General features: G+C 41.0%; 3 protein-coding genes across 4 annotated transcripts in view; all 3 read left to right on the top strand.

Moving 5' to 3' along the window:
* LOC117350889 (olfactory receptor 11L1-like) overlaps positions 1 to 23,164 on the top strand; it is a 52,991-nt gene extending 29,827 nt beyond the window's left edge. The window contains exons 2-3 of one of the 2 annotated variants that reach the window (XM_033925593.1): positions 8,372 to 8,484; positions 22,004 to 23,164. In XM_033925593.1, coding sequence (XP_033781484.1) covers positions 22,023 to 22,964 — 942 coding nt within the window. In that variant the 5' untranslated portion in view covers positions 8,372 to 8,484; positions 22,004 to 22,022 and the 3' untranslated portion in view covers positions 22,965 to 23,164. Of the gene's footprint in view, positions 1 to 8,371; positions 8,485 to 22,000 lie in introns of both variants that reach the window. The other variant, XM_033925594.1, reaches the window with a different exon arrangement.
* Positions 1,705 to 2,604, top strand: LOC117349607 (olfactory receptor 11L1-like). The gene has a single exon (XM_033923198.1). It carries the CDS (start codon positions 1,705 to 1,707, stop codon positions 2,602 to 2,604), a length of 900 nt encoding a protein of 299 aa, XP_033779089.1.
* Positions 11,356 to 12,255, top strand: LOC117349606 (olfactory receptor 11L1-like). The gene has a single exon (XM_033923197.1). The coding sequence runs from the start codon at positions 11,356 to 11,358 to the stop codon at positions 12,253 to 12,255; it is 900 nt and encodes a 299-aa protein (XP_033779088.1).
* Positions 23,165 to 23,500: the final 336 nt, after the last annotated feature.

Raw genomic sequence — 23,500 nt, 5'->3', positions numbered from 1 at the left:
ATTTTTTCTTCTTAGCTATTTCTGGGCAAGAATCCAAAGCTCTAACCGATACTGTGCTTGGGTTCCAACTGCTGAAGACTCCATCAAAGCTCACTCCAGCCCATCTACACCCTCCCAGCCATTGAAGCCCTCCCCAACCCATCCTCAACCATAAGGCCATATATAGACACAGACCGTGCGAGTCTGCCCAGTACTGGCCTTAGTTCTTCAATATTTACTATTATTTTCTGGTTCTAGATCCTCTGTGTTCTTTCCATGCTTCTTTGAACTCTGTCACCGTTTTTCTCTCCACCACCTCTCTCGGGAGTGCATTCCAGGCATCCACCACCCTCTCCGCTCTTGAATCTACCACCCCTCAACCTCAAACTATGTCCTCTGGTTTTACCATTTTCCTTTCTCTGGAAAAGATTTTGTTCTAAGTTAATACCTCTCAAGTATTTGAACATCTGAATCATATCTCCCCTGTCCCTCCTTTCCTCTAGGGTATACATATTCAGGGCTTCCAGTCTCTCTTCATACATCTACTGGCGCAAACCTTCTATCATTTTCGTTGCCCTCCTCTGGACCGCTTCAAGTCTTCTTATGTCCTTCACCAGATACGGTCTCCAAAACTGAACACAATACTCCAAGTGGGGCCTCACCAATGACCTGTAGTGTAATCATAGCAGCTAGCTTAACGTGCTGCTTCTTCACTGGTCTTATTTTTTCTTAAAGTGCTTCTCAGTTAAAGTGCCACAATACTTAAAGTGTTCTGAGTGCTTAAAGTGCAAGTTATTTTTTGTTTTCTCTTTGATTTGTTGTAAGGAAACGATCCTTGAAAAAGCGTAGCACATTTGAAACATGTCGGATTTCAGTTTTCTCGATCATTTAACTATAAGATAAGTACTTTAATAAATGGAGTTGTAAGATGAGAAATGAAACAAAAATAACTTGCACTTTAAGTATTGTGGCACTTTAAGAAAGAATAATATTAATAATAATAAATTTATTCTTTTATACCGCCATTACCAAAAGTTTTAGATGGTTTACACCATAAGAAACTGGACAGTCAGCGAAATACATTCATACCATAAAAATAAAATTGTACAATAAAAGTTAAAAATATGATTACAATCTTAAAAATACCCAACTAAGTGATAAATTTGTCAAAATAAGACCAGTGAAGAAGCAGCACGTTAGGCTAGATGCTATGATTACACTATGAGCAGCGAGTTGTGCTTCTGAGGTCTGAATTATGGTGTAAAACTACATAAGAGACAGAGTATAAGAAGAATTGAACTATCCTATTGACTTGGGACTATTCGTTGATTTATTACTAACATGGCAGAGCACTTCAGTAACTCTAGCTCATAGTCATCCATTACTTATAAATTCTGGTTTCTCACCCTCAGTTTTCTTCACCTCTGTAAGCCCATAAATGTAAGCTCCGAAAACAAGCCACAGCAAACCACCATTTAATGCGACCTGTAATTAGTTACACATACAACCATCATCCACAGTTCATTCAGTCCCGATCCACAAATGTCTTGATAACTGAGCATAAATACAGTTACAACTTGTTTGTTGACCTTCACATTTCCTAATGACATAAGACGTTTGAAATGAATCGCTAATTCTCTATTTTTGTCCAGCAGACTTAAAACAGAAACATTGATGGCTGATAATGACACCACTGAGTCTGAATTTTTATTAGTGGGGTTCAACATGACTTGGAAGCAGGGGGTCCTAGTCTTCATCATCTTCATCACCATCTACCTCTTAACTGTCTCGGCCAATATCCTGATAATTACTCTGGTTACAGTTAACAGACGCCTCCAGAAGCCCATATACTTCTTCTTAAGCAACTTCTCCTTTTTAGAAATCTGGTATACCTCTGTCACTATCCCCAAAATGCTGGCTGACTTTCTGAGCAAGAAAAGCTCCATTTCTCAGAAAGCATGCATCCTCCAATTCTACTTTTTATTCTTCTTTGGTGCCATGGAGAACTACCTGCTGGCTGTGATGTCCCTTGATAGGTTCATTGCCATCTGCTACCCCCTGCACTATCCAGTTGTTATGAATGACCGAGTATGTGCTCGGCTGGCAGGTGGTGCCTGGTTTATGAGTTTCGTGTCCCCTCTGCTGCCTGCAATTTCTTTGTCTCGGCTATCCTTTTGTGGACCTCGTGTAATAGATCACATATTCTGTGACTTTTCTCCACTGATGGAGTTATCTTGTACAACAAACACCGTCAGTGAAATCTCTTTCAGATTTATAGCTCGCTTTGTAATTTTGGGTTGCTTCTCATTGATCATGGTATCTTACATTTTCATCATTTCGACCATTGTGAAGATGTCCTCTACCTCAGGGAGACAGAATGCCTACACCACCTGCGCCTCACACCTCACAGTGGTCTTCATTTATTATGGGACAGTGATTTTTATATATGTCTGTCCATCAGTCCATGAGTCGCTGTATGTGAATAAAGTGGTATTTGTTTTTTATGTTGTGGTTACCCCATTGCTGAACCCCATCATCTACAGTCTGAGAAACCAGGAAGTGAGGGCAGCTCTGAAAAGGATAGTGATTAAACTGAAAGGACTTGAAAGAATAACAGTGAAGTAAATTTATGATGTTAAAATGTAGAAATGTTTCAAACTGCTTTATCAAATGAGATAAGCATTTCATATTATAGTTTTGGAAGTCTCTCTGAGCTTCTAGATTAATTAAAATTAGGGCTGGAATCCCAGAGCTATGTAAGTCTTCATTGCAACTACCTGACATTTTTTTTCTCTTAAAGTCTTCCTAACTCATCTTCCTTGCTATGATAGTTCTTGGCTGGGGGAACACAAAGCTTCTAAAACCCTGTATCAGGGCCAGTAAGTGTCACCGTTGTGGCTGGCACCTGGATGGAATATGCAAATTTTTTTTTCGTTTGAGTGACAATTTTGTGTGGCAACAAGCTCTAAAACCCAACAATTTTGCAGATTTGCAAGTATTTTTGTGAGCGACCATGTAAAATCTGTAAGCGACACTCCTAGAATGTATGAACGATTGCTCACTCGCTCCACTTACAGGGCAATAGGTCATGGGCCTAGTGCCAAACAATATGCCCAACTTATAGAATACAGTGGTGTGCATTTCAAGGTGCATTTAGGAATGCCAATTTATTCTAACCATTTCCATGACATTAGTTGGCATGTCAAAGCAGTTTTTTGTCAGTATTCTATAACAACTTTGGCATGCCTGTAAGCCATAATACAACTGGCACTTATAAGCCACTGTAAGAATGGCACAAATGTACCCCGTTTGGGTTCCTATATCAAGACACCAATTTATAAAATTGTCCTATAGTCATCAGGTTGAGATGGTGACATGCTTCATCATGATTGTTAAACATATCCAAAGACAGCCAGAACTTTTAGCTATCTTGTAACCAATCCTTGTAAAGATCCTCAGCAACACCACTTAGGACTCAAAATGTCTCATTGTCCTAAGCTTTACGTGTTCAATCGTCACTGGATCTATTTTTCTAATCTTATTTCCAGAGCTTAATTTTATCTATATTTGATAAATCCATTAATTTCATAACTTTTGTTGTAAGCAAATACTTAGCTTTAAATTGAGTGGTCTCTGGCTAGGGATTCTGATGCCGACATGTTTTGCATGGACAGCTTTCTCAAGGCTTGAACCCTAACATATAAACCGCCAGTATCTTTGACCACTAAACCATCAGAATTATAACCTCTTTCCGATCCAAGATGGCTACCGCATGTTTACTGTGGTGAGGACGCCGTCGATTCTCAAACATACCTGCACCTCTAGGTGTGATTCTATAAACGTCACCTAGCGGTTGATTGACGAATGGTGCCTAGAAGTTAGATGCTGTTTATAGACTCAAGCCCTATATGTAGGTTCTGGAGGTAAGTGCTCCTGTGTAACCCTGAGTTATCCAGTTAGGATTTGCTAAAATAAATATGCTAGCTGGTTAATACTTCCATACCCATTCTGTACCCATGGCATGCCCCCTTAAAAATAATTTTAAAAAATACAGTAGACTCTCAGTTAACCGGCACCCCTGGGGATTGATAGATGCCGGATAAATGTAGTTTATGGTTGCTTGAGAGTTACTATTACAAACAGGCCTAGAAGTCACAAGATTATGGCGGTATAGAAGAATAAAGTTATTATTATTAATACTATACTCCATACTATGCCATACCATAAACTGTTCCAGACAAACTACCGGACATGTGGTAGGCAAAGAATGGGCATACACAGGTGTGGCTTGCCAAGTTTACACTTAAATTTCCACCAGAAATTGATTTTATTTTCATTTATATTTAAAGTATTACAGTATTTCTTAGATTTTTTTTCTGATTGTTTGAGAGTTCTGGTTAATTGAGAGTCTACTGTAACTAATACTTATATTAGTATGAGCTAATAGATAAACTAGTAGAAAACACTTTTGCAATAAGCCTTTTCTCACATGTTAAGCCCACATTAGGGCTTAACGCACGTTCGTAAAAAGGCCCCATTGAGTGTTAACAGTGTTATCACACACTGTACAGTAGCCCTAAAGAATATAACTCCCATTAACTCATGTTATAATGATGACACAGGTTAGCAACTCAGAGCCTTCAGGGGCACTGTTCCCTCTAAGCTGAGCAGATGTCCTCCAACTGCATTGCTACCAATAGGGGGCAGTGCTTCAATATTGTGTTTTCAATCACTAAGGACAAGAACATAACATAAGAACATAAGCAGTGCCTCCGCTGGGTCAGACCTCAGGTCCATCCTGCCCAGCAGTCCGCTCCCGCGGCGGCCCGAACAGGTCACGGCCTGTCTGAGACACCAGAAGGGGCCCCCTTGCCACCTTGGTTTCCCATTGAGTTTTATCTTCCCATCGAAGTCCTAACCCTCCGGTCTTGCACATGCACGACCTGGTCGGATTTCTATACTTATTACTTGGTTTGCTTTCTATACCTGTGTTACATCCCAGCACCTCTCTCAGTATCCCACGATCCCCCTATCCCTCAGGAATCCGTCCAATCCCTGTTTGAATCCCTGTACCGTACTCTGCCTGATCACTTCCTCCGGTAGCGCATTCCAAGTGTCCACGACCCTTTGGGTGAAGAAAAATTTCCTTGCATTTGTTCTGAACCTATCTCCCTTCAGTTTCTCCGAATGCCCCCTCGTGGCATTTGGTCCTGCAGACCTTGCAGGTCCTGCAGACCTTGCCTGTCCCTCACTATTGAACATAAGATAGTGAAACAACACCCTCCACTAGCAAGACTGAAGATGGTGGACTCTGACTCAAAGAGATCAGTGGCACAGAGAAATAGCTGCTGTAACTGAGTGTAAATCCCTTTGAGTTACCAATGAAATGATGTGAGTTAAATCCAAACAGTAGCGTAGTAAGAGGGGGTGGACCGCCCCAGGCGCCATCTCAATGGGGGTACTGGCACTTCTCCACCCCACCCAGCCATGTTCACACCATCCTCCCCCTACCCCATACTTCTGTAGATCTTCGCCAACATGAGCAACTTCTCCTGTCTGTTGCTCACGCTGGCCTGGTTCCTCTCTGAATCACTTCCAGGTCACGGGGCCAGGAAGTAACATCAAGGGACATCCAACGCTAATGCAAGCAGCATGCTGGAGAAGCCACTTGCACTGGCAAAGATTTACAGAGGTACATTGGGGAAATGCAGAGTGCAAGTGTGGGGGCATGGAAGGAGCGGTAGGAGGAGAGGAGGATGGGGGATGCCACCGCTCTGAGTGCCTCCTACCCTCACTACATCACCGAATCCAAATAAATAAACAGATGTCTTGGATTAGCCAAATTTCCCTAAAATCAACCTGGAAGATGTTATGCAAGAGGCAAACCTAATGTTATTTTTCTACATTTTTCCTTGTGTTATCCAAAGGATGCTTTTTAAGAATGTGTAGGTGAGTTTTCTTGAGAAATGTAAGCATAATTAATGTCTTGTAAAATTTAAATGGCAAGAGGTAAATTTTGTCTCTGGAGTTTCTTCCCTTCCTGCCTTCCCAGTGGAACAATTCCTCTCGGGTGGTATTCAGTGTAGTAAAGCAACATGAAATGTGGTGCTATTTCCAGTCTGTATAATCACTTGAGCAACTGAGTGCACCCCTCCCCCAGGGCTTTACTCTATAATTTAACGATAGGAAATTGAGAAATTACCGACACTCCTATTTCTGTTAGCAAGGGGGAGAAAGACAGAAAGAGAGAATGAGAGAGAGAGATCAAATCCAAAATGTCAGCGACAGAGAGACACTTGAAATTTTAGTGAATGGGCAAAAATCAGAAAAGTGGTAGATATGGGGAAGAAGACCATCGAGTGATATCCAAATGACCACTCGCAGAAAATCAGAAGATGAAACTCTTCCAGAGGCCATTAAACAAGAACCTATTCTTCTACAGGTGGTTTAATATGTGGTGATCTAGAACTGACACCATAGCCAAAACAAAAATGTAAGCATTTCTATTTTTTTTATTTTTTAAAAAATTTACCCAATACAGTTCTACCCTATCCGTAGCTGGTTTTTGATTTTAATGATTCCCTCATTTAGTGATTCCCTCATTCACGATAAGTTGCAAATTACATTACATTACATTGATGTCTTCTATCCCGCCAATACCTTTCAGTTCTAGGCGGTTTACAACACGAAATTAGCCTGGGCATTCCCAGGGAGATTACAAGGTTGATAGCTATAGTATGTGTCAGGATCTGGGAATGGTCGATATGGTTTGGTTAGATCATTTGACAAATTTCTTGAATAGTATGGTTTTCAGTTCTTTCCTGAATGTTTTGTCGTTGGGTGTTGTGGTCAGCAGATTTGAGAGGTGGTGGTCTATTTTTGCTGCTCTGGTGGCTAGTAGACCGCCATATTTTTTTGCTTTGCATGCCTTTGATTGGGGGGTGGATAAAGTGTGCTTGAATTCTCCTTGGTCTGGATGTGTTTTTCCAGATTAGGCGGTTGTTCAGATAGCTTGGTCCATTTCCATTTAAGGCTTTGAATAGGGTGCAGTAGAATTTGTGTTGTATAGGTGCTTCTACTGGGAACCAGTGTGAGTCTTGGAAAGCTGAAGTAATGTGGTCGTATTTTTTCAGCGAGTATATTAGTCTTAGGGCTGTATTTGGGACTGTTTGTAATTGTTTTAGCATGTTGGCGGGGCATGACAGATAAAGTATGTTACAGTAGTCAAGGAATCCTAGGATTAGTGCTTGTACTATGAGTTAGAATTGTTCGTTGTTGAAGTATTTTCGGACGTGTCTTAAGTTGCGCATGGTTGCGAATGCCTTCTGAGCCATTTTGTTGATTTGAAGTTGCATGGTGCAGCCTTTGTCTTTCATTATTCCCAGCAGTTTTAGGTTGGGTTGTAAGGGATATGTGATGGAGTTTATTTCTAGGTTTGATATAGTTGGGGTTTTATTTCTTTCTAGAAGTAAGAATTTGGTTTTGTCTTGGTTCAGTTTTAATTTGTGGTCTCTCATCCATTTTGACACTGTTTCTAGTGCAATGTGTAGTTTGTTTGTTGTGTTGGGGGTGGTTTGGTCGAAAGGCAGGAGGATAGTGATATCATCTGCGTAGCTGTAGGACGTTATACCTTGTTGGTCTAAGCATGTGCCAAGTGTGGCTATATAACAGTTGAAGAGTGTTGGTGATAGTGGGGAGCATTGGGGGACTCCACAAGGCTTGTTCCAGGATTCTGATTGTTCATTGTTTGTATCTTCTTGAGCGGAAGAATCCTTCAAAACAATTGTAGACTTTGCCTGTGATGCCTATTGTATCCAGTGTTTGTAGTAGGATGTCATGATCTACTAGGTCGAATGCTCCTGTGAGATCGAGTTGTATGAGTAGCATTTTTTGCATGTTGTGCATATATTACCCGCCAAGTAAAAAATATTTTTTTTAAGTTTTCAGCCGAGGGGTTGTGTCCAGTGGTTGACATCAGGCATTGTCATGCAATTACCGATTACTGTAGGATTAGTGATTGAGACCTTACTGCTTAAAAAATAGGTGAGAGTAAAAGTTCACGTGATAATTTTTGTTAGCAGTCATGCGCTAATGGAAAATCAACCATTTTCTAGCTGTGGCAAAAAATGGCCTTAGTGAGCGAGAAAGACCCGCTTCAGGAAACAGCAAGGCCATTTTTTTGCTGCTGCTTTATAAAAAGGTTCCTTTTAATTTTCATCCCATCAAAGAATTGTGAAAATGTAGATCTGCATGGTGTGTTGCATCTTATCAAGTGGCAGGTCTTTGCCTCTATTTGCTATTATAAACATTGATGGTGCCATTTCATACTATAAATGTTGGTTTCCTGCTGCAAAGACGTTCACATTCCTGTTTTACTCTGTTCCTGTTTTAGATGTTCGTTTCTACGGAAGGGACATTCCTGCCACACAAGACTGGTGCACAAATGCTCATTTCCCATGTATTTTGAGTGAAATAGTGTGGTGACCATGTTAGTTACTTTCCAAGGTAATAAAACAAAGAAATAAATTTCCAAAGAAATAAAACAAAGGAAATAAGGTGATACCTTTTTTTATTGGACTAACTCAATGCATTTTATGATAAGCTTTCAAAGGTAACCCTTATTCAGATCAGAAAAAAGCAAATGTGACAAAAAAATCAGTATATATAAGGAAAACATGAAAGGATTTTAGGAATAGGAAGAGGGAGATGTGGTGGGTGGGGTTTAGACAGAGAAATGACAGAGCAGTTTTAAATGTCTTTGTAGTGGGAAAGAAAGCCCAGATATCTGTTAAGTCCTATCTGGTAGGTGTCAAAATACTTTATCATTTTGATTTCAAAGGTTTTATGTTCTTGGATTGTCTTAAAGTTCCCTTTTAATATTCTCACCATAAAATCATTGGTACAGATGAGAATCAACCTACATAGATATCATATTAACAACTGCAATACCACCAGGACAACACTTTAGAAAAACTTCAACAAATTCCTATTAGAGCATTAAAACCTGTACCCTATTTGCATGTTTCACATGCTCCTTAAGTCAATGGAAAAAGCTCTATGCACAGACTCATTCAACTCTTATTACCTGCTCCCACCTCTCTCTTCACTTTCCTTTTAGGTCTCCATATCTATCTGCATCGGTATTTGAAAGTTGTTCACCTACTTGAGTTTTTCTCGTATTACCATACCATAATCATATTTGACTTTGATCTTGTCAAGATCCTATGTTATTTGTACTTGTATCCTGACCTCTCATGTATGGTCTTCTACTTAATTCCTGTTAACCGCATGGAACTTCATGGTGTATTACAGTATATAAATAAAATTTTATGTTATGTTATCTATGTATTTTGGAACAGGCTCTACATCGGCAGATTCTATTCTAAGATACTAGTGGAACGACAGATGCCCCAACATAGATGTCTCATTTGTATGTTCTTTCTAAAATGCCACTCCATACAATACTAAGTTCAGACTTCATTCCTAAGCTCATTAGTTCAGGCACCTTGTAATTTTATGAATTAACTTCAGTTGGTAGACATGTAGATCAGACACTTTTGGAAATGACCGGAGATGAGTGCCTGTCTACATGAGCCATCTAAATTTAGATATTTAGATTCATTGGAGTTGATACTTTCTTTATTAAAGCAGACCACTCCATCAATGTCTTTACCATAGGAAGCTATAAAGTAACTTCACGTCTACCTAAGAGCATAAGATATTTGAAAGTGAAATGGCTGAACACCTTGAAACAGGGGCATTGGCTTTTATACTCAATAGCAGGCATAGAGCTGGAGAAAGTCAAGTGCTACTGTGTTGATGTGCATTCATAAGAACATAAGCAATGCCTCCGCTGGGTCAAACCTGAGGTCCATCATGCCCAGCAGTCCGCTCACACGGTGGCCCAACAGGTCCAGGACCTGTGCAGTAATCCTCTATTTATACCCCTCTATCCCCTTTTCCAGCAGGAAATTGTCCAATCCTTTTTTAAACCCCTGTACTGTACTCTGCCCTATTACGTCCTCTGGAAGCGCATTCCAGGTGTCCAAAACTCATTGGGTAAAGAAGAACTTCCTAGCATTCGTTTTGAATCTGTCCCCTTTCAACTTTTCCGAGTGTCCTCTTATTCTTTTATTTTCCAAAAGTTTGAAGAATCTGTCCCTCTCTATTCTCTCTATGCCCTTCATGATCTTATAAGTCTCTATCATATCCCCTCTAAGTCTCCTCTTCTCCAGGGAAAAGAGACCCAGTTTCTCCAATCTCTCAGCGTATGAGAGGTTTTCCATCCCTTTTATCTAACGTGTCGCTCTCCTCCGAACCCTCTCGAGTAACGCCATATCCTTCTTAAGGTACGGAGACCAATATTGGACGCAGTATTCCAGATGCGGGCGCACCATCGCCCGATACAATGGCAGGATAACTTTTTTCGTCCTTGTTGTGATACCCTTCTTGATTATGCCTAGCATTCTATTTGCTTTCTTAGCGGCTACTGCGCACTGTGCCGTCGGCTTCATTGTCATGTCCACCATTACCCCCAAGTCCCTTTCTTGGTTACTCTCATTCAATAATATCCCTCCCATCGTATAGTTGTACCTCGGGTTTCTGTTTCCCACATGCAATACTTTACATTTCTCAACGTTGAACTTCATCTGCCATTTCGCCACCCATTCCCCCAGTTTGTTCAAGTCCCTTTGCAATTCTTCGCATTCCTCTTTAGTCCCAGCTCCACTAAATAGTTTTGTATCGTCCGCAAATTTTATTATCTCACACTTCGTGCCTGTTTCTAGATCATTTATGAATATATTAAATAGCAGCGGCCCGAGCGCCGAACCCTGCGGAACACCACATGTGACCCTCATCCAGTCCGAGTAGTGGCCCTTCACCCCTACCCTCTGTTTCCTACCCGCCAACCAGTTTCCGATCCATCTATGTACGTCTCCGTCCACTCCATGGTTCTTCAGTTTCCGGAGTAGACGCTCGTGAGGCACCTTGTCCATTATGTACCAAAGACTCTATTTTATGCAGAGGGGGGGGGGGACTTATATATGAATAACAATTGCTAATATGATAGTTCCAGTTCTCCATCTGTAAATTCTATTCTTGTTCTCCCTCAGCTTTTTCTACATCTGCAAACCTACAAATTGAAGCTTCAAAAACAACATCATCCACAGTCACTCATCCCAGGTCACAAAAGTCTTGTCAACTGAACATAAAGAATACACTTACTACTTGTTTGCTGATCTTCAAGCCTATAATAAGATAAGAAGTTTTAATGAGTTTGTTTATATCTATTTTTGGTTTGACACACTTAAAGCAGAAAATTTGATGGCTGATAATGACACCGCTGAGTCTGAATTTTTGTTAGTGGGGTTCAACATGACTTGGGAGCAGGGGGTCGTGGTTTTCATCATCTTCTTGACAATCTATCTCTTAACCGTCACGGACAATATCCTCATAATTATTCTGGTGAGAGTTAACAGACGTCTCCACAAGCCCATGTACTTCTTCTTAAGCAACTTCTCCTTCTTAGAAATCTGGTACACCTCCGCCACAATCCCCAAAATGCTGGCTGACTTACTGAGCACAAACATCTCCATTTCTCAGAAAGCATGCATCCTCCAGTTTTATTTTTGCGCTGCCTTGGGTGCCATGGAGAACTACCTGCTGGCTGTCATGTCCCTTGACAGGTTCATTGCCATCTGCTACCCCCTGCGCTATCCAGTTGTAATGAATGACCGAGTGTGTGCCCAGCTGGCAGGTGGGGCCTGGTTTATGAGTTTCATGTCCCCGCTGCTGCCTGCAGTGTCTTTGTCTCAGCTATCCTTTTGTGGACCTCGTGTAATAGACCATGTCTTCTGTGACTTTTCTCCATTGATGGAGCTATCTTGCACAAGAAACACCATCAGTGAAATCTCCTACGGATTTATAGCTCGCTTTGTAATTTTGGGTTGCTTCTCATTGATCATGGTGTCTTATGTTTTTATCATTATGACCATTGTGAAGATGTCCTCTACCTCAGGGAGACAGAATGCCTACACCACCTGCGCCTCACACCTGACAGTGGTCTTCATTTATTATGGGACAGTAATTTTTATATATGTCTGTCCATCAGTCCATGAGTCGCTGTATGTGAATAAAGTGGTATTTGTTTTTTATGCTGTGGTTACCCCACTGCTGAACCCCATCATCTACAGTCTGAGGAACCAGGAGGTGAGGGCAGCTCTGAAAAGGATAGTGATTAAACTGAAAGGACTTGAAAGAATAACAGTGAAGTAAATTTATGATGTTAAAATGTAGAAATGTTTCAAACTGCTTTATCAAATGAGATAAGCATTTCATATTATAGTTTTGGAAGCCTCTCTGAGCTTCTAGATTAATTAAAATTAGGGCTGGAATCCCAGAGCTATGTAAGTCTTCATTGCAACTACCTGACATTTTTTTTCTCTTAAAGTCTTCCTAACTCATCTTCCTTGCTATGATAGTTCTTGGCTGGGGGAACACAAAGCTTCTAAAACCCTGTATCAGGGCCAGTAAGTGTCACCGTTGTGGCTGGCACCTGGATGGAGTATGCAAATTTTTTTTTCGTTTGAGTGACAATTTTGTGTGGCAACAAGCTCTAAAACCCAACAATTTTGCAGATTTGCAAGTATTTTTGTGAGCGACCATGTAAAATCTGTAAGCGACACTCCTAGAATGTATGAGCGATTGCTCACTCGCTCCACTTACAGGGCAATAGGTCATGGGCCTAGTGCCAAACAATATGCCCAACTTATAGAATACAGTGGTGTGCATTTCAAGGTGCATTTAGGAATGCCAACTTATTCTAACCATTTCCATGACATTAGTTGGCTTGTCAAAGCAGTTTTTTGTCAGTATTCTATAACAACTTTGGCATGCCTGTAAGCAATAATACAATTGGCACTTATAAGCCACTGTAGGAATGGCACAAATGTACCCCGTTTGGGTTCCTATATCAAGACACCAATTTATAAAATTGTCCTATAGTCATCAGGTTGAGATGGTGATCATGATTGTTAAACATATCCAAAGACAGCCAGACCTTTTAGCTATCTTGTAACCAATCCTTGTAAAGATCCTCAGCAACACCACTTAGGACCCAAAATGTCTCATTGTCCTAAGCTTTACGTGTTCAATCGTCACTGGATCTATTTTTCTAATCTTATTTCCAGAGCTTAATTTTATCTATATTTGATAAATCCATTAATTTCATAACTTTTGTTGTAAGCAAATACTTAGCTTTAAATTGAGTGGTCTCTGGCTAGGGATTCTGATGCCGACATGTTTTGCATGGACAGCTTTCTCAAGGCTTGAACCCTAACATATAAACCGCCAGTATCTTTGACCACTAAACCATCAGAATTATAACCTCTTTCCGATCCAAGATGGCTACCGCATGTTTACTGTGGTGAGGACGCCGTCGATTCTCAAACATACCTGCACAAAAAATGCCGAAGAGACGGGGCAGGAATGTCGGTGGAGCCTCCCGACGACCGACTGCCCCTCCGTTAGCGATTGATGAATTGCTTCGGCGTCTGCAACAGGAGCAGGAAGCGCCGGGGGCTAGCCTGCTTGGGACACCGCCGGAGAGTAGTGCGACGGTGAAAACCCTAGGGCTCAACGTTACTCTAAGCCCCAACGTGAGGACACCACCCCATCAGCCACTGCCTCAGGCAGCCAGCTCTCCATGGGACCAGAGAGCACCCGAAGAGGTAGCCCTCTCGTCTCCGGAGGCCAGTGTGTTGGAGGGCTTGCCATTGGAGACAGCTCAGAGTGGCTTGCTCACTCTGGAAGGACCTGAGACCGGGACAACCAAGGCTGAGGGAGTACAAGACTCTATGGCGGTAAACCAAAGTTTGGAACAATCTCTTACAGCACAAGCACACTTTTTTACAGCAATTAAACCTCCAGAAGTCACTCTTGAAGCACTATGGGATTTGGTGGTGAATTTGGGAAACTCCTTAAATCCTCAAATTAAAAATTTGGATAAGGAACTTAAAGAACAGAAAGGAGAAATAAAATTGATTAAACAAGATATATCTCAGTTAAAAGTAGAGGTACAAAATACAGATAAAGAGCTAATAGTAGTAAAGAATAATCAAGATTTATTGGTTAAAGATAATGTGATTTTAAGGAGGAAATTGGAAGCTCTGGAGAATAATGGTCGAGCTAACAACTTGAGGATTATAAATATTCTTAAGATCCTATCAATCTCCCCTCGTGAAATGTTGAAGCGTTACTTCACAGAAATATTGGAAATTCCTGAAAGTTCTTTGCCTCCTCTTACAAGGATATATTATCTTTCTGTTAAATCCCAAGTTAAAGAAAAAAAAAGTTGAGGAATCTCAGGAAAGACCATTGGACATTTCCGCAATACTGGAACAATCGGATAGAGAACTGGCTATTCCAGCCACTCTCTTGTTGTCTGAGGCCTTGGCCCCAGACAAGGATTGGATATTAAAACTTTTCTTCAAAAATAGATCCAAGGACTTCCTGGGACACCATATCCAGATATTTCCTGATGTCTCTAGATAGACTCAAAAAAGAAGAAAAGAATTTTTAATTTTGAAACCTGGAGTGACTCAAATAGGGGTATTTTCTTTTTGAGATATCCATGCAAATGTGTTGTTAGATATGGTTCTTTGAAGTATATCTTTACAGAGCCATCTCATTTGATAAGTTTCCTCTCAATGAAGTGTCTTGAGAAAGGAATAGCTGCGCCTAATGAAATTTAGCTCTCTGTACCGCAGTAGACATATGTTTTTCCTTAAAATGTTCTTTGATTAATTTTGCTCTACTCTTTAAATCTTGGTTCCAGTTATAGAGGACTAGTGTGTGATCAAATGAGTCTATTTTATGTATTCATACATTTCTAAGTTGGATGTGTTTTTCGATTTTGGAAAATAAGTTTAATTTGGTTTTTGATCGCACTTTTCTGTACAAGATTTTTATGCTTGGTAAATATTATAAAATTGTATAAATAAATAATTTTTTTTAAAAAAAGAATTATAACCTCTTTCCCTTCGCTAATTGGACCGGCACAACCAGGACTCCTCTCTCCTATTGTATGATGTAGTAATGTCATCGTCTATTGCCTTTGAATTTAAATGTATATTCCCCATTTTATAAAACTTTTGAACTGTGAATAAGTGGGATAATAAATTTTAATAAACTAGAATTTGCATCCAATTATTGGCACTAATTAGTTCGTTAGCCGATTTAGTTGGGTGCATATCTTTGATCAGTGCCCAACTATCAGTGTCCAATTTTGAGCACAATAGCCGTTCTAGGTGCCTACCGTTAGGCACCTAGAACAGTGTGCCTAGCCAATCTAGGTGTCTAATTTAATTTTTATAATTGGCTTAATCAGAACTGATAATTGAAAGCACCATTAAAAGCCAATTAAAAAAATTAATTTGCAAGCAGGTATCTAACTCAGTAGGCGTCTACCACTTCAAGGTAGGCATCTATACCAAGGCACCTACTGGCAAGTATTATTTATAATCCGCTTAAAGGCCTAAGCGGCTCACAATAAAAGAAAACATAGCTATCAAAATAAGCAAAAACAATAAAAATCATCCTATCAAATTTGATTTTAATCTCTTCTCCAAGGTCATACTCCACCATCAATACACTAACAAGAAGATTTATGCATCAACCAAAAGCTTGAACAAAGAAATGTGTTTTAAGTAATTTCCTAAATTGTAACCCATTTTTGCAGAACCTTATTACTCCAGATATCTCATTCCATAAGATTGGGCCCACAGCAGAAAAGGAGGATTTTATAGTACTAACATACTTTACCTCTTCTCTTTTTCGTACATCTAATAACATACAATTTTCCGATCTTAGACTCATGAAAACATAGCTGGGTTTTTATATCTGTGGAGGCAGCTGACAGAGACCAATTCACTCCTTCCAAAATATATTCAGCCTGCAGCTTCCAAAGAGCAATAGAAAGAGTCTCCTCATACTGAGGTAAATCAGACTGAAGAATGGACATCTTTGGAATGGAGGAGTAGCCCAGTGGTTCAAGAAGTGGGTTCAAGGTTCTAATCTTACTACTGATCCTTGTGAACTTAGCAAGTCAATTCACAAATACAGTACATAGTAACATAAGCTCATGGTTTCTTGCGGGATTTCAGTCTTTCATATGTGGTGATTTGGTGTAGGATGGACTGGGGAGGGCATCAATAGGAACTCCACTAACTTGAATCAAGAGAATGTTACTGAACAGACTTTATAGTAGATATCCTGCAAACAAGATGGTCGGATAGGCTGGAGAGAGCTTGAACGGCAACTTAAGCATTTGGAACTTAGGACAATACTAGGTGGACTTTACAGTCTATGACCCAGTTGCGTCAGAGGAAAAGCTTCCGCCCACACACACGCGACTGCAGGCACAAGCAGGCTTCGCCAGCTTCAGTAAGTTTCTTTACTAAAGCGCCGCAAATGTAAGGGGGAGGGAGGGAGATAGATTTGGCCAGAGGGAGGGGCCATGCACGATCAGTGACCACACGCCTTCCCTCCCTTAAGTTTCTTTACTAACACGCCGCGAAGGTAAGGGGGAGGGAGGGAGATTCTCGGGCCGCTGAAGGGTGGTAAGGTGGCGAGAGGGAAGGGTGGATGCTGCAGGGATGAGAACAGGGTGGTGAAGGAGATGGCGGGGATGGTGCAGTGAAGGGGATGGTGGTCCGGTGACGGGGACAGATTTTTCCCCCGTGTCATTCTCTAGATTGAGTTTGAGACCACTGTCTTAGACTGAAAGCCTTCAGGGGAACTGTTCCCTCTAAGCTGAGTAGGGAACAGTTCCCCTGAAGACTTTCAGTCTACTTTCCTACCAGGAACTACTTTCCTACCAGTAGGAGGCGAAGCTTCAATATTGTGTTTTCAATCTCTGAGGACAAGCAGGTTCTCTGGAGTCCTGCAGAGCTTGCCTGTCCCTCACTATTGAAAATGTGATAGCACCTTTTACCTACAGGACTGTAGATTGAGGACATCCACTCAACTTAGCAGTAACAGTGTTCAGGGGCTACTGTAACTAAGTGCAAATCCCTTTCAGCTACCAATGAAATGATGTGAACTAAATCCAAATAAATAAACCCATGTCTTGGATGAGCCAAATTTCTCTAAAATTGACCTAAAAAATGATATGCAAGAGGCTTTGCATTATCAAAAGAATGCTTTTAAGCATGTGTAGTTGAGTTTTCATGATAAATATAACCCTAGTTCATGTCTTGTAAAATTTAAATAGCAAAAGGTAAATTTGTCCCTGGAGAGTTTCTTCTACTGCTGCCTTCCCAGTGGGATGATGCATCTTTGATTCTTCCATGTGGTATTGGACATTATGCAGTCAATATAGCACGTACTGCTATTTCTAGTTAATGTTATTACTTGAGCAACTGAGTTGACACCCCCCAGGGCTTTGCTCAACAATTTAACTACAGGAAATCTTGAGAAATTAGGCACTCCTTACTCTGCTAGCACAGAAAGAGAAACAGAGAAAGCAAATTCAATATGTCAGCAACATAGAGATATATGAAATTTTAGTGAATGGATGAAGGTCAGAAGAGTGACAGATATGAGGACGAAGACCATCAAGTGATTTCCAAATGATGACACACAGAAAATCAGAAGATGAAACTCTTCCAGGGGCCATTAAAGAAGAACCTCTTCTCCTGCTGGTGGTTTAATATGTGGTGATCTAGAAGAACCAACACCGTATCCAAAACAAAAATGTAAGTATTTCATTTAGTTATTTACTACTAGGTCGATATTCAAAGCGATTTAACTGGCCAGAAATGTCTCCTGCCCAGTTAAATTGCCTGCTCAGGACCAATGGTACTTATCTAGTTACATCCAGTCCCTCCTGTCGACATCACCCCCACAAGTTCCCCGGCAGGACGGATGCACAGTCCCTCTTGCGGACACTCCCCTCCCCCAAAGACTGCCTACCCGAACCCCGCAAGGCCACCTCCACCCGGACCCCCATAACCCCACCTGGACACATAATGGAAAGAAGAAAACAATATAATAAACTCAATTTAAAAAAAAACCCTTAAATAAGGAAGAGGTGGAATTGGAAAGAAAAGCAAAAAGTAAGAAAAAATTAAGCTGAAGTGGAATAGAAGTTCTAATTAGTTTCAGTTCAATGTAAGGCAGCAATAGATAAGCCCTCAATGTTAGTCATAAAATTTCCCTATCTGTCCCAAACTGGTATGAAACATGTATAATAGGAAAGAAAGCAGGGAAGAAAACATCTCAGATCACAATCTGTGCCAAAGGCAGAAAAGTTAAATACTTGAGAGAGAAAAGGTAAAATAATTTATACAGTATAAATAAAAGAAATAGATCAAATTTATCATAAGAAAAAAGTAATACAAGAATTCAGTATGAATTAGCAAGATAATAAAATATAATTCCAGTCAGTAAAAAGTAAAGCTTTAGTTCAGTCCAAATAACAGCGAAGCAAAGTGTTGACAGCAGACCCTTCTCCAACAGCGCCATCCGATCTCCCGATAACCTCTGACTTTGAGAACAGGTCAAACAGGGCAGGGCCCAACGTCAAGACCATCAGATGGAAGAAGTAGCGATCCTCCTGCTGTCATCTCACTCATAGCACTGGGCCGCAGGCATTGGCAGACAAAGAGCGCAACAGCCTGAGGAAGACAGAAGGTCCGACGAAGACTTTGCCCCAACACCAAGTATTAGTAGAACAGCTCTTGATTTTCCATTGATTCCATGGTGGCTGACATCACTTCAACAAGTGGCCAGAGATAGGCTAGGACCCAACGCCGTTAAGACCGTTAGAACCAATGGTCAGACTCCGATGAAATGGAATAAAATAAATTAAATTCCCATCCAGCCTCAACAGTTCAAATTGGGTCAAAACGAAAGAATAGAACAAAATAAAATGGAAAGATTAAAAACTCACATAAGATGGGGATATAAACTAGAAATCAATGGTCCATCAAGCCCAGTACTCCTTTCTCATGATGTCCAATCCAGGTCACTAGTACCTGGATGAAACCCAAAACGTAGCAACATTCCATGCTACCGATCCAAGGCAAGCAGTGGCTTCCCCCATATCTTTCTCAATAACAGACTATGGACTTTTCCTCCAGGAACTTGTCCAAACCTTTCTTAAAACCAGCTACGCTATCCACTCTTACCACAACCTCTGGCAATGCGTTCCAGAGCTTAACTATTCTCTGAGTGAAAAAATATTTCCACCTATTGGTTTTAAAAGTATTTCCCTGTAACTTCATCAAGTGTCCCCTAGTCTTTGTCATTTTTGACAGAGTGAAAAATTGATCCACTTGTACTCGTTCTACTCCTCTCAGGATTTTGTAGACTCCAATCATATCTCCCCTCAGCCATCACTTTTCCAAGCTGAAGAGCCTTAACGTTTTTAGTCTTTCCTCATATGATATCTATAGGGTATTTATTTATTTATTCAATTTTATATCTTATCCTCCCAGAAGAGCCCAGAACGGGTTACATATTTACATACATAGTACAGTTTAGAGTAGACTGAGCATAGTAGAAATTTTCATACATAGCCTAGTTTAGAGTAACATGAATACATGAGTAATGGACGTCAGAGTGTTTGCCATATAGCTGCCAGAAGCCCTTATGCTTCTAAAATGGCCGACATTTATGTGATGAAACACACAAAGCAGATCAACGTGAAGTTCTGCTTGGTGTGTTTCATCTTAAGTGGCAGGTCTTTGCCTCCTTTTGCTATTATAAACTTTTATGTTCCAGTACATAAACATTGATGGTGCCATTTCATACCATAAATGTTGGTTTCCTGCTGCAGAAACATTCACATTCATGTTTTAGATGTTCATTTCTACAAAAGGGACATTCTTGCCGCACAAATCTGGTGCACAAATGTCCATTTCTCTATGTGTTTTGGAACAGGCTCTTTATCGGCAGATTCTATTCTGAGCTACTAGTGGGACTGGAGATGCCCCAATGTTGAAGTCTCATTTGTATGTCCTTTGTAAAATGCCACTCCATGCTACACTAAGCTCAGATTTTATTCCTAAACTCCTTAGTTCCCAAAGACTGGAAATCTTCACACTACTATTACTTCTATGAATTATTTCTATAGCACTACCAGACGCACGCAGCGCTGTACAGTCACAAAGAAGACAGTCCCTGCTCGAAAGAGCTTACAATCTAAACAGACAAGACAGACAAACAGGATATCATGGATACAGTTAAGGGGAACGGTTAACCTGCTGGCTGGGTTGGTGGGCAGTGGGGAGTAGGGTTATGGATTGAAGGCTATATCAAAAAGGTGGGTTTTCAGTCTGCTTTTAAACAAGGGAAGGGGCTTGACGGACAAACTTGGGTAATTTATTCCAGGCGTATGGTACAGAAAGAGAGAAGGAACGTAGCCCACATTTTCAAACAAAAGCTCTGTGTGTATGAGACTGTCTCACCAGTCACACAAACACTCTCACACTTTTCAGGACATTAATGTATGCCTGTCTCATTCTGCAGGTATGTTCAAACCACACAGACACATACACAGAGTCTCTCTCTCTCTCTCTCTCTCTCTCTCTCTCTCTCTCTTCTAGGGCCATCCTTCTGCTCATTCAGTCATTGCCTACCTCATCACCTCTACCAGCTCTGCCCACCATCATGTAATGTTCTTGATCTTTCTGCCAGCAATTTTCCTCAGCCTATAGCAGACACCTTACATTCACCCCATCCCTCTTAAGTTCCTATTCCTCCTCAACATTCTCCCTGCCCCAGGCAACTCACTGGTTCCAATGCTCTCTTTAAGGGCCGCTCCCTTCCATTACTTGCAACTCAGCCTCTCCTCCCTATGGCTACAGCAGCGTTCCTACTGGACAGATACTGCACTGTACTGGTCCAATCTCTGCACTGAAAGGGGAGAAGGTCTGGAGAGTTGTAGCAGGCTAAACACTGGAAAATATCCAGGACACTTTAGCAGGACCGGGTAAACACTAGGTCTTCTGGAGCTGGTGATTTCTGCTTTAAAAGCCATTGGAAGGATCTGGCGTTTACACAAGCACAGGGAGCAGTGGTACCAAATATATCCAGAGGATGAAAATTGGACAGATCTAAATTTAGATGTCTAAATACATTGAAATTGATCAATTCTTTATTGTAACAGACTGTTGCATCAATGTCTTTACCCTAAGACAGGGGTGTCAAAGTCTCTCCTCGAGGGCCGCAATCCAGTCGGGTTTTCAGGATTTCCCCAATGAATATGCATGAGATCTATTTGCATGCACTGCCTTCATTGTATGCTAATAGATCTCACACATATTCATTGGGGAAATCCTGATAACCCGACTGGATTGTGGCCCTCGAGGAGGGACTTCTACACCCCTGCCCTAAGGGAACTAAAAGTAACTTCACATCTGCCTAAGCACATAAGATATTTGAAAGCAAAATGATTGAACACCTTGAAACAGGGGCATTAGCTTTCATATCCATTAGCAGACATAGAGCTGAGGAAAGTCAAGTGTGCATTCATGTCCATTATTTACCATAGAGTCCGCTTTATGCGGTGGGGGGGGGACTTATATATTAATAACATGTGCTAATACAGTGGTTCCCAACCCTATCCTGGAGGACCACCAGCCAGTCAGGTTTTCAGGATAGCCCTAATGAATATGCATGGAGCAGATTTGCATGCCTGTCACCTCCACTATATGCAAATCTCTCTCATGCATATTCATTAGGGTTATCCCAAAAATCTGACTGGCTGGTGGTCCTCCAGGACAGGGTTGGGAAACACTGTGCTAATAGGTTAGCTGTAATTCTCCATCTGTAAATTCTACTCTTGCTTTCTCTACATCTGCAAACCCACAAATTGAAGCTTCAAAAGCAATATCATCTACAGCTCATTCATCCCGAGTCACAACATTCTTGTTAACTGAACACAAATAATACATTTACACTTGTAATCCCATAATGAGATAAGAAGTTTGAACTGAATTGTCTATTTTTGATCCAGCAGACTTAAAGCTGAAACATTGATGGCCGATAATGACACCACTGAGCTTGAATTTTTGATAGCAGGGTTCAACGTGACTTGGGAGCAGGGGGTCATAGCCTTCACCATCTTCTTCACCATCTACCTCTTAACCGTCTTGGCTAATATCCTAATAATTACTCTGGTGAGACTGGATAGACACCTGCAGAAACCAATGTACTTCTTCTTGACCAATTTCTCCTTCTTGGAAATCTGGATTACCACCGCCACAGTCCCCATAATGCTGGCTGAATTGCTTCGGAAGATCTCCATTTCTCAGAAAGCCTGCATCCTCCACTTTTATTTCTGTGCCATCTTGGGTGCCATGGAGAACTACCTGCTGGCTGTCATGTCCCTCGACAGGTTCATTGCCATCTGCTATCCCCTGCGCTATCCAGTTGTAATGAATGACCGAGTATGTGTCCAGCTGGCAGGTGGCGCCTGGTTTATGAGTTTCATGTCTCCGCTGCTGCCTGCAGTGTCTTTCTCTCAGCTATCCTTTTGTGGACCTCGTGTTATAGATCACTTCTACTGTGACTTTTCTCCACTGATTGCGCTATCATGCACCAGAAACTCCATCAGTGAAATTTCCTTCAGATTTTTAGCTCGCTTTATCATTTTGGGTTGCTTCACACTGATCATGCTGTCTTACGTTTTTATCATTATGACCATTGTGAAAATGCCCTCTACCTCAGGGAGACGGAATGCCTTCACCACCTGCACCTCACACCTCACGGTGGTCTTCATTTATTACGGGACATTGATTTTCATATATGTCTGTCCTTATGAGTCAAATTGTCTGAATAAAATGGTGTCTGTTGTCTATACTGCTGTAACTCCATTGCTGAACCCCATCATTTACACCCTAAGGAACCAGGAGGTAAAGGCAGCCCTGAAAAGGACACTAGTTAAACTGAAAGAACTTGAAAGAGTCAACGTGAAATAAATCTCAGGTTTATTGTTGGAGTAATGTTTTGTTAGCACGTTAAATGCAGAAATGTTTCAAACTGTGTTTTTCAAACAAGACGAGCATTTCACATTTCTGGTTTGGAAGCTTCCCTGAGCTTCTAAGGCAGCGAAAACCAAGGCTGGAATCCCAGAGTTATGTGACTCTTCATCTGCCACTACCTGACAATTATTTCTTACCTTACCGCCTCTTATACAAAGCCGCACTAGCGGCCCCGAAGCCCATAGAGATTTAAAGGGCTACGGAGCTGTTGCCGCACGACTTTGTAAAAGAGGCCGTAAATGTTTCCTAACTCTTTATTTATGTACAGTATTGATGAATTGCCCTTCTGGTGAAAATCAATCGGAGCAGTTTATAAAAACATTTCAGCCCAAATGCTAATTGCTTATTTGTCTTTCTTTATTTATACCCTGCCTTTCCCAAGGCGGATCACAATAGAGTACATACACAAACAGAATCACACGCATTACAACAAATAGAACAACAATAAAACATAATAACGATAAAGTACAGCC

Source organism: Geotrypetes seraphini, chromosome 16 (assembly GCF_902459505.1).
Source record: "Geotrypetes seraphini chromosome 16, aGeoSer1.1, whole genome shotgun sequence".
NCBI classification, from domain to species: domain Eukaryota; kingdom Metazoa; phylum Chordata; class Amphibia; order Gymnophiona; family Dermophiidae; genus Geotrypetes; species Geotrypetes seraphini.
Note: the sequence above shows the minus strand (reverse complement) of the source record. Positions and strands in the feature narration are given on the sequence as shown.

What these genes read in the sequence shown, in the direction of transcription:
- LOC117349607 (XM_033923198.1), top strand. Translation starts at nt 1,705, where the DNA reads ATGACTTGGAAGCAGGGGGTCCTAGTCTTCATCATCTTCATCACCATC.
- LOC117349606 (XM_033923197.1), top strand. Translation starts at nt 11,356, where the DNA reads ATGACTTGGGAGCAGGGGGTCGTGGTTTTCATCATCTTCTTGACAATC.